This window comes from Ipomoea triloba, chromosome 10 (assembly GCF_003576645.1).
Source record: "Ipomoea triloba cultivar NCNSP0323 chromosome 10, ASM357664v1".
NCBI lineage: Eukaryota > Viridiplantae > Streptophyta > Magnoliopsida > Solanales > Convolvulaceae > Ipomoea > Ipomoea triloba.
The window spans coordinates 15,868,586-15,879,942 of record NC_044925.1 but is presented as its reverse complement, the minus strand read 5'-3'; the positions used below and the strand labels follow the sequence as shown (position 1 = coordinate 15,879,942).

The window sequence follows — 11,357 nt, the reverse complement described above, 5'->3', positions numbered from 1 at the left end:
GTAACTTGGGAACACAAAGAACACCGGATAAAGAAAGATTACGGGTCATAGCAGGAAAAATGGTATGACCAGTATGCAAAATGTGTAAACTATTACCATCACCCAAGAAGATCTCATCAGGACCACCATAGTTAGAAAGTCCTTGCAGTGAGGACGGATGAGACGCCGCGTGATGGGAAGCACCACTATCAAACATCCACGCCTGGGAATTAGCTGGTGATATATTAGTCGTATTAGCTGTAGGAGAATGGGAATTACTTGAGGCTTGAAGAGTCTCCAGCTGGACATTATGATTTTTTAGGAACCTTGCTAGCTTGCGACAGAATCGAGTTTCATGTCCTGGAAAATCACAAAAATGACAAACCTCTTCATTTCTGTTGTTTCCATTGCTAAACCGATTCGAATTCCCATTGAAACCTCCACGAAAACGCCTAGTGCCAAAAGATGGCGTCTGATCAGGTTGAAATGCCGCAGAAGACCGACCAACCTGAGAGTTCCTAGAGGACATTCTTTGGGTAGCATTAGCTGTGGCCAACAAAACTTGTTGTGCCTCATCATTTTTCTTCATCCACCGTTCACAATCCACAAGTATATCAGAAAGTTCTGAGAAGGAGATGGCATTGGCGCGAACACGAGCAGCGGCCATAACAGAGTGAAACTCATCCCCTATTTGCGAGAGTACATGGGCAACTAGATCCTCATCAGAGACCGGTGCCTGCACCAAGGCCAAATCATCAGCAAGCACTTTCATCTCTTGCAAAAACTCAATGATAGGCCTGAATCCTTGTGGATTATTCGTTAGTTTTGCCTTGAGTGAGATAACTCGGCCGCGGGAGGTATTAGCAAACCGGGTAGCGAGGCAGTCCCATGCATCTTTTGCAGTGGTGGCTGAAGAAATAACCGATTGTAGTTTATCAGAACAACTTCCCAAGAGTGCGCTTATAATGATTTGGTCTTGACGATACCAAATCAAATGGGATGGGTTTTTAGTTGTTCGTTGTGCGTCTAAAAATTCAGCGGGTGTTGTGGTGATGCCATCTAGATAACCAGAGAGGCCAAGGCCAATGAGTGTTGCTTCAACCTGCCGTCTCCAAACAGGAAAATTGGTAGAGGTAAGTTTGATAGGAAAATTGGTTGGAGCAGCTAGGTGTATAATTTCGGTGGTAGCAGCGACAGCCATGCAGATAGTGGAAAAGGAATTGGTATTGAGGAGGGAGGGAAAAAAAAAATTTACTCGTTAGTGTAGGTAGTGGCTCTGATACCATGTAAAGGAATGTATATTTCAATGAATAAAGAAAGAGATTATATCAGTTTATATATACACTGTCTGAGAATGAATAAAGAAAGAGATTATATCAGTTTATATATACACTGTCTGAGAGTGAAAGCAGGAGGAAGTTTAAACAAACTACAACCTATTCTACAGGTAAACAAACTGAGTGAGAATAGTTGCTAAAATACAAACAAGGATGAGAACTAGGCTTTAATAGGCAGCATACCCAATTTTAGGGCCGACCCTTGGCATATTTTTCCAGTGCCACCCCACAAGACTAAATGAATGAGCCTAGCTAACTCTTAAGCTCTTTTCCTGTTTTTGTTAACCAACCATAAAAGTCCTTATTTGAAAAACATGTATCCCACTCTCCTCATCAGCGAATGCACCCACTTAATTGTGTCGTCCTCATCCACCACCCAAACTCAAAATTCCATTCACCATGAAACATAGAAAGTCATAGAAGGAATGCTATTGACACTCACGTGTTCCTCCTTCCAAGCTGTCGGCTATCTTCACGAACTCAGGCCGCAACTGCCGAACTCAATAGAAGGTTTCACCGGAAAAATCCCCCATATTCAAATTGGTTAATCCGTATGTATTCAAGAAAGCCATAAAGTTAACAGCTTCAAATAAAAGAATCAACAGTTATCAAAGAAATTTGACTGAGGGAGAGAATGGTGTGGTTAGAGACTTGGAGCAAACAGGGAAGAGGAAGAAAACAAAAAGATATATATCAATATATACATATATTTTTTCAAAAATAAGGAGCAGATGAAGCTAGGACTTTACCCCATAACTCTCACGTGGTCAACCATCTTCATCTTTGCTGTAGGCTACCAAATGAAGCAGACCAGTCCGCCGGTGTGACTTGGTGAAGCAGGCGATCTTGTCTTGCGAAAATGATATCTCTGGCGTTGTGTGTTTGATTTCTCCCTCACGGTGGAGCTAGCTACATGGTAAGATAATCTATTTTTGAGTTGTTTTCTTTTGGGTTTCAAAGACACGTGAAGCTTTCAAGTTCTGGGCAATTTTCCGGCGATTGCTTGGAGTGGAGACAACCTTGAAACCTCTGCCAACATTTTCAGCTGGCCAAGAAGCTGAATATCCTCTCTCTCATACTTTTGATATGAGGCCTTGTTACCACTTACAGCCCGCTTGGTTCACTGAAAAATATTTGATCGAAATGAAAATCAAATTACATGCAAAACAAATTATCAGGAAAATAGATTAGGAAATTAGGAATATAAAGACCAATATGCCCTTAACAATAATAATATATTATATTATTATTGATGAGGGTAAAATAGTCTACTTGCTCAAACTTTCTTCCCAAACTCCATGGAAAACAAAATACCACCTTCCAACTCAGAATTTGTTTTCTTTTAACTTTTGGGAATTCAAGTTCCAATGGAAAACATTTTCCATCCAACCAAACAACGGAAAAAAACACATTTTCCTCCACTTCTGAAAAGCAGGAAAATGACTTCTAGAAAATGTTTTCTGGAAAATGAGTTATTTTCCGGAAAATGAGTTCATTTTCCGTGTTCGGATGTACTCTGGAAAACTGTCTTTAGTTATTTGGTTCATTTTCCGGAAAATGAGTAGAAATATATAATTATATATTTTTATTATTTTATTTAAAATATAAAAATATATAAACTAATAATATTTATTATAAATAAATAAATAAATAATTTAAAAATTCAAAAAAAAAAAAGGACGGCGGCTGCTCGGTTTCCGGCGGAAACCAGAGCCGGCGGACTGGTTTCCGGCGGAAACCAGTCCGCCGGACTGAGGAGGGACGGCTTGTTCCGTCCCTCCTCGCACACGAGCCTTGTTTCCATTTCCGGAAAACGACTTCCGGACCACGTTTTCTTGCTGTGCTAAACACACGAATCCCAAAAATGATTTCCGGAAATCATTTTCCGAGCTTCCAAACACACCCTTAATGGTCCAACCAAACACCCCCTTAGTGGGTGTTAATTGTTTATTGTATAATGGCCAATTTGTAATTTCTTTTAAAACTGATGGCAATTAGAAAAACAAAATAAATCTAAATGTTAAATCAAAAAATTGCAGCCAACAGATTTGAAATCAGTGGTAGATTGGGGGTGCCATTTTGAGGGGCAAATGGCAACTCCCATCAGGCCATCAGGCATCCCCTAGTGGAGTAGTGAGTGTTAATTGTTTATTGCATAATGGTTTATTGCATAATGGTCAATTTGTAATTTGTTTTAAAACTGATGGCAGTTAGAAAAACAAAATAAATCTAAATGTTAAATCGAAAAATTGCCGCCATCAGATTTGAAATCAGTGGTAGATTGGGGGTGCCATTTTTGAGGGGCAAATGGAACTCCCAAATATAAGTATAGGGAGATATATAAATTAGATATTGTACCGTGCGATGCACGGTCTAAATTTATGTAATTAAATATAAAGTATTTAAAAATTAGTATTTTTATAGACATTAAAAAACAATTAAAAAGTAACATTTAATTTGAAATAGTTAAATAAGATATATTAACCAACATTATAGAATAAAATTTATGGGGTCAAATATTCATTCACATTAATAACGAATCAATATTGATATTAATATTTATTAATAAAACTATTAAAATTTATTTTGTGATGCTAATATTTATTAATAAGACCATTACAATTTATTTTGGATTACAAAAACTATTCAAGCACGGGTGACATGTTTACTATTTTAAATTAACACTCAAAGAGCGTTTTTTTAAGAAACCAATATAATATCACAATTAGCTCATTGTAGTTATTTTATAACTTCATTTCTTAGTTTTTATTTTTCATTGCAAATAAACTTTAGTCATTACAAACTTTCTATAACTTAATGAAAATTAGAGTGAAAACTAAATATATTTTTTTTTTGTTTTTTGTTTTTTGTTTTTGGAAAAATAATGTTCTAATTTCTTTTATAACAACATGTATAATATATAATTTTCTAATCTTATAACAAATAAAGTCTAAAATGAGCGAGAAAATGACATTTTTATTTTACTATATATAGATGAGAAGATGACAATTTCTTTTCTTATTTTTCTTTATTTTTATTTTAATATGAATCTTGTATCTCTTGTTGTTATGAAGATAATTGTGCTTAATATATTGCTCCGTAATAATTAGAATTTGACTTGTATTTATTTGTGTATTTTGTATACATACATTTATTATATATTCTGTCATTTTTATTATGGTCATGTATTTTTTATATTATGGTCATTACATGTATACATAAATAAGTAATAACTTTATTTCGTAAACTTTATATATATGCATGTATCGAATTTAAGGTATTCATTTAAATATGATTTAATTTTGTTAAGTATTGTAATCTTATGTTTGAATTATTTCAAATTTCAAACTAAATTTTTTTGTCTAAAATGAGCGTGAAAATGGCACTCCTGTTTTAAATATATATATATATATATATATATATATATATATATATATATATATATATATATATATATATATATATATACTAATATTTATTAATAAGACCATTACAATTTATTTTGGATTACAAAAACTATTCCAACACGAGTGACATGTTTACTATTTTAAATTAACACTCAAAGAACGTTTTTTTTTAAGAAACAAATATAATACCACAATTAGTTTATTGTAGTTATTTTATAACTTCATTTTTTAGTTTTTATTTTCCATTACAAATAAACTTCAATCATTATAAATTTTCTATAACTTAATGAAAATTAGCGTGAAAACTAAACATATTTTGTTTTTTGTTTTTTTTTTTTGGAAAAATAATGTTCTGATTTCTTTTATGACAACATGTATAATATATCATTTTCTAATCTTATAACAAATAAAGTCTAAAATGAGTCATGTGTCTATGAATCACTCCGATCAATGGTTTTGGAGGAAGGAGATAAAGAGATTATACTCAGTGCTCAATGGGTATAGAGAGCTGTATGGAGAAGCAATGCAACCTGACATCTGCAATTTCAAGTAATGGAACCAGTTATGGACGCTCAAAATTCCCCCAAAAATTAAGAATTTCATTTGGCGATGCGCTCGTAACATTTTACCTGTTAAAACAGTCCTCCTGCAAAGAAGAGTCGAAATTCCTCCTGATTGTCCCCTTTGTCACAAAGAGGTGGGGTCCAGATCACATTTATTTCTGGATTGTGAGTTTTCTAAACCAGTATGGGACAATACTATACTTCCTTTACATGTTCTTGAGGCTAGTTTTGAAAGTTGGCTATCACAAGTTGTTGATTTAGATGATGAAAATAAAAGCAGGAGTATTATTGATAATTTATGGACTGTTTGGAAGAATAGGAATGAATATGTTTGGAACAACAAACCATGGAATGTAAATGCAATCAGAATATCTGTGGCTAATTGCATCAGGATTGGCAGTACTGGTGTGATCTTCAGAAGGCAAATACTTCTTCCATTTCCCTCCAAATTGTTCAAAGAACTCAGGGCATTGATGCAAGTTGGGTCTATTGTGAAGTTGATGCTTCGGTCATAGAAAATTCTGCTTCTTTTGGCGCAGTAATTCGCACTCATACTGGTTTGTTCCTCGCTGCTATCTCCGACCTTTTAGACCGGTCAATGAAGCCCGTTTAGCCGAAGCTCTTGCCATCAAGGAGGCTCTTTCTTGGCTAAAAAGTAAACAATGACAGAAAATATGCATCCTATCCGACTGCCAGGAAGTTTGTCTTAACTTCAATGATTCTTCTCAAGATTTATCATATGCTAGTACTGTGATTAGAGATAGTCTTTCGATCTCTTCTTTTTTTCAGGCTTTTGGTATTAGCTATATCAATAGATTAGTGAATGTGTGTGCTCACACTTTAACCCCGGTTGCACGTTCGTACACTGATCTTCATAGTTGGTTTGGTGTCCCTCCTCATTGTGTTTCTCACTTGATTAATTGAGTTTGGTTCTTTCAAAAAAAAAAAAGAAGTCTAAAATGAGCGAGAAAATGACATTTTTGTTTTAATATATAGATGAGAAGATTACAATTTCTTTTCTTATTTTTCTTTATTTTTATTTTAATATGAATCTTGTATCTCTTGTAGTTATGAAGATATTTGTGCTTAATATATTGCTCCGTAATAATTAGAATTTGACTTGTCTTTATTTGTGTATTTTGTATACCTACATTTATTATATATTCTGTCATTTTTATTATGGTCATGTATTTTTTATATTATGGTCATTACATGTATACATAAATAAGTAATAACTTTATTTCGTAAACTTTATATATATACATGTACCGAATTTAAGGTATTTATTTCAATATATTTAATTTTGTTAACGAATTATAACCAATTATAATTAATATCATTAAAATGCCCCTACGTTTTGACAAGAAAATTTTAGAGGAGGATATTGCTTTTATATATATAGTATAGATATAGATTATATAGATAGATTGTATAATCTATGCGAGCTAAGTTGATCCGTACATAATTACATACTATACCCGGGATCAATATTCTTCATCAATAATAATAATAATAATAATAATAATAATAATAATAACAATAACAATAACAATAATAACAACGACAAAAGCATTTATCCCCGTGAATGATTGAATTTAAGAGATTAACGTATGTGAAGCAAATAAAAGTAGATTTGTGATTGTGGTAATTGCCTTGAAATTTGGAGTAATATAATATATGAATATCGTGAATACATTGATCTCTGATATGCCAATTTATAAACCTACTGTGAGTCAGGCTCACTGATTGGCGTTACATAGAAATAGCAGACACAAACTCCTTAATGTTCTTGTCGGAGCTTCCACCTTCATCAACAGCTTCTTTAGCCAGTTGTTTCCACTTCGCAGCATTCTCTTTGAGCATAACCCCTCTCTCCCCCTTCATCACTTCTACCAAACACCTCTCTACTTCTTCTCTTGTGACCATTCCATTTTCGCTGGCCATAACGCGGATCCCTACATCCCAAACATCGACGAGATACTTTGCATTGGTGGGTTGGTCGGTCCACTGTGGCATGGCCACCACAGGGACTCCGAGGCTCAGTGCCTCCAGAGTTGAGTTCCATCCGCAGTGAGTAACGAAGCACCCTACAGCTCGGTGGGACAAGACATCCAGCTGTGGACACCAGTTTGTGATAATGCCCGCTCCTAATTTGTCTGGCGAGAAATTGCTCGGGAGTTTGCTCTGCTCAGAGGACCGGACCACCCACAGGAATTTGCATTTGCTTTGGATCAAGCCCTGCGCAACTTCACACATTTGCTCGTCCTTCAAGTTGGCTAAGCTCCCGAAAGATACATAGACAACAGAACCAGTTTCCTGGGAGTCAAGCCACTCCATGCAGTCATTATTGTTTGGCTTGAAAAGACTCAGGCCATAGTTGTCATCGTCTCTTACTCGCTTGTCTAGGTACATCGATGGAAGTAATGGCCCAATAGCAATGACTTTGAGTGGAAATTGGCTAGCCATCCACTCAAGTACCTAAGAGAATCAAGCAAGTACTTGTTAACCATACATTAAACCAGGGTTCTTGTTTAGTGGCCAGGTAAACGGATAAAAAGTTAAGCAATCTTTCAATCCACCAAAACCAACTACAATTGAGTTCAACAGTTTAAGAACAAGAGATCATGTCCAAATGAGTTTGAGAGCAGTCATTTTAATCCACTTCCAAAGTTAAGCAATCTTCCTTTTGAATTTGGCAGTTTTAGAAAGATGAATGCCAAGGAACACTTGGCTTAAAGGCTAGGGTCTAGGGGAGGCCTGTAGGTCAAGATTTGATCCCAACTAAGGATATTTTGGGAATATAGTATATAGGTCCCTCTTTTTCAGTTTATCTCTTATTGTGAATGTTGAAATTAAACCCAGCAACCCAAAATTGACCAATAGTTTAAAATAAACTGCTTCAATGGGATAAAAATAAACACTTGAGGTGGGCTACATAGAACAACAATTTGATTTTCAAGATAAAACTGTTGCAATAATCTAAAATATCTAAGCAGAGAGATAGGCATACCTCCTTTTCCAATTCATCAAAAGTGTTGAACAAGAGCCAGTCTGCTTTCTGCGTATTCAAATTTCTGCTCAAAACGAACCGCAGTAGGGAAGAATAGGAGCTCTTATTGCGAACAAAAGATGGAAGATCATTCAACCCCAATGGTGGCATTGAAGGCAGTGACACGGTTGATCCTTCAGTTGGAGCAGTCAAGTTCTCCTGATCAGTATGATGGTATACTGCAAAAACAGCACATGATTGGCTGTTAAATGCAGCTGCTCTCAGGCCTAGCTGGTGCGCTAAGTCAGCCACCCATGGCATGATTGAGTCGTATACCACGGTGGTCAAAACACACCCAGAACCAGTGACTTTAGACATGATCTCAGCCAAGTTATTGGAGACTAAGTCCTTGAGCCAGTCAGAAATGGCATCAAAGCCAGAATCTGGTTTCACACCATCAGGGATAGACTCAATCCTGATTAGGCTTGAACTTACCTGTATGCATGCACTAGTTGATGTTGGGGTAATGACTGTCACCGCAACTCCTCTTGAGGCTAAACGCTTCGAGAGTTGAACCATCGGGGTTATGTGACCATGTATAGGGTAAGGAATAACCAGAACATGACTTACAGTAGACATTTCGGCCATCTCTGGTCTTTCTACCCCTCTCAACTTCCAAAACTTGAATTGACAGTTCCTATACTTCAAATGTAAAACTGTTAGCACTTATCAAGCAACGGTATGCTAATAATCTTGAGTATATTTGCAAAAGTAATTGTCAAAAAATTGAGGTTGGGCTCAACCAAAGTAGTACATTTTGGATTACATTGAAAGTATAAAGTCTCAATTTGTGAAAACAGCTTAAATAACTGCTTGTTAAAGATAAACATTGTCCAACTTCCAATCTTCATTGAACTCAATATGACATTGTCAATAAATGGCCTTTATAAAAATAGTTTTAAACCTATTCTAATAAATTGATTTTAAAAACTCAGAAAATTAAGCTTAAAAAACTTTTTTCAAGGGCCATAAACACTTTTCCACAAGCCTATTCAAACATGATAAACAACAGCTCAAGTGTTTATGTAGTAATTAAGTTTTACGTTAGTTCTCATCCAAATCATCCAAACAGGGGCTAAACCATTCTAGACCCATACTCGCACATTATAATCATGAATTCTACATATTATGCTTATTAACACAAAATACTGCCACAAAAATAAATTTGGGAAAATGCTGAAAAAACTCTGGCAGATTATCCCATAATTAGAACACCAAATAAGGAACTCAGTCCTCAAGACTTTGCCAAATTCAACAGGGCATTCAAGGCTTGTGCAGTAGATAGCAAGCAACGAGAAAATTCTTCTCAGCCCCCTAACCTTTCTGTTAGTCAAGTTTACAAGTGATTTACAAGTAAAAAAGGCAAGCAACACCTTGTAAAGGAGGTGATAGGTGAACCAAGGAAAACATTTCACATCACATTACTAACACACAATGGCTCCAAATTAACTATAAGTACCAAGGAATTCACTTTGCGGTGCTCTTTTTTACTTCTAATGCACAACAACTTATAAATATTAACCAAGGAATCCACTTCATGGTGCTCAGTTTTACTCCTAGCACAGAAATTGCTTATAAATAATAATCAGGGAATCCACTTCACAAATTTGAACTTCTTACTAATGGACAACAGATTACATTTATATATAACAGATTAACAAAGGAAAATGAGAATGATGCTGTTAGATTTATATATTTGTTTTTGTGGTGGACTTTCATTGATAGTTATGGAATTGTTAGGCTTTCTTTAGATCTGAATTTGGATTTGGAGAACTAATAATTAACTACTGTTAGCCTGTAAAGTTGCATAAGCATATTATAACCCATAAACCTCAGTATTTCACACAAAAGAAATTAGTCATTACAACACAATGGGAAATGAACATTTATATTTCAAAGATAACCCAAACCCATATAAAATCTCACTTCACAACATAAAAAATAATTAATTAATGAAGAAAAGATAAACTAGTAAACCTAAGCCAGACCAATTAAAATTAGAATAAAGTAAATGGTCCAAAGTAAATTACACTTCAGTCTAATTTTAAATTAGTATGGCTTAGAATCCAATTTTTAAAAATTGCATACATTCAAGAAGCATTAGAAGTCCAATGGGATCACTGATACAACAAAATAAACCCATATAGTAAATTCCAATTTCAATTCAAAAAATGTAAATAACTAAAAAAAAATGAAAACCCAAACAAAGATCATCAGCAAAACAACACTAAGATTGCATGGTTTCTCCTGTTGAAACATTTGCAGAAATATTTTAAAAGCAATATGGTGTTTTAGCCAGAAAAATGAGTCAAAAGTATAATGAAAACTCTTACAAAAAACAATTTCTCTTGAGCGGTGCTAGGTTGCCCAGTCCACAGAAAAGAAGAGTTTGGGTAAAGTTTTATGTTGAAGATTATTCCTTCCCTCCCCTTCGCCCTATATACAATTTCAATTTGGTCATGACATTTCCCCAACAAGTCGATCCAAGCAACAGAGAGAGAGGGGAAAATCAAATCACCTTGTTATATAGCTCGTAGAAACAAAAAGGTTATCGGCAACTTCAACTTCACGCGGTGGCCAACCTCGTAGACTCGTAGCATACTAGCATTCTCTGACCAAGTCGTATATATGGAGTAGCACTTTTCACTGAATTTCACTTTCATCTCTACCAAATCAAAAAAGAAAAAAGGGAAAACAGCATAAAAAAACAGAATAAAATAAAATAATCTTTTTGGCTCTCATCCCCTCTGTCTGGGAGATCACTCATTCAGAAGATCTGAGATCGATCGGCAAGGACAGAGATCTTGTGGTAATGTTCGCAATATAATTGGAATTTATCTCAGTATTTTTACCCATATTGCTTAACTTTAGATTTTTTTTAAAAATGTTTTAGGAATTAAATGCATGGAATATTATTACTTCGTAAACATTATTAAATTTTACTGTACCAATATTTTGAATTAAAAGTATATTTTTTTAAAATCAAGTACTAAATTGATAAAAATCAAAATTGACTTCTACA

The 11,357-nt window shown here is 34.8% G+C and overlaps 1 protein-coding gene across 5 annotated transcripts; it reads right to left on the bottom strand.

The window, feature by feature from the left end:
* Positions 1–6,899: 6,899 nt before the first annotated feature.
* Positions 6,900–11,142, bottom strand: LOC116032401 (UDP-glycosyltransferase 74E2-like). Of its 5 annotated transcripts, none has more exons than XM_031274932.1 (4): positions 10,854–11,142; positions 10,669–10,771; positions 8,297–8,977; positions 6,900–7,764 (listed from the first exon to the last, which is right to left on the bottom strand). In XM_031274932.1, exons 3-4 carry the CDS (start codon positions 8,921–8,923, stop codon positions 7,039–7,041), a joined length of 1,353 nt encoding a protein of 450 aa, XP_031130792.1. In that variant the 5' UTR covers positions 8,924–8,977; positions 10,669–10,771; positions 10,854–11,142; the 3' UTR covers positions 6,900–7,038. The 5 variants fall into 5 exon arrangements, with proteins under 5 accessions (XP_031130792.1, XP_031130790.1, XP_031130793.1 ...); XM_031274930.1 differs by having other exon boundaries at positions 8,297–8,972; positions 10,854–11,141; XM_031274933.1 differs by lacking the exon at positions 10,669–10,771 and having other exon boundaries at positions 8,297–8,972.
* Positions 11,143–11,357: the final 215 nt, after the last annotated feature.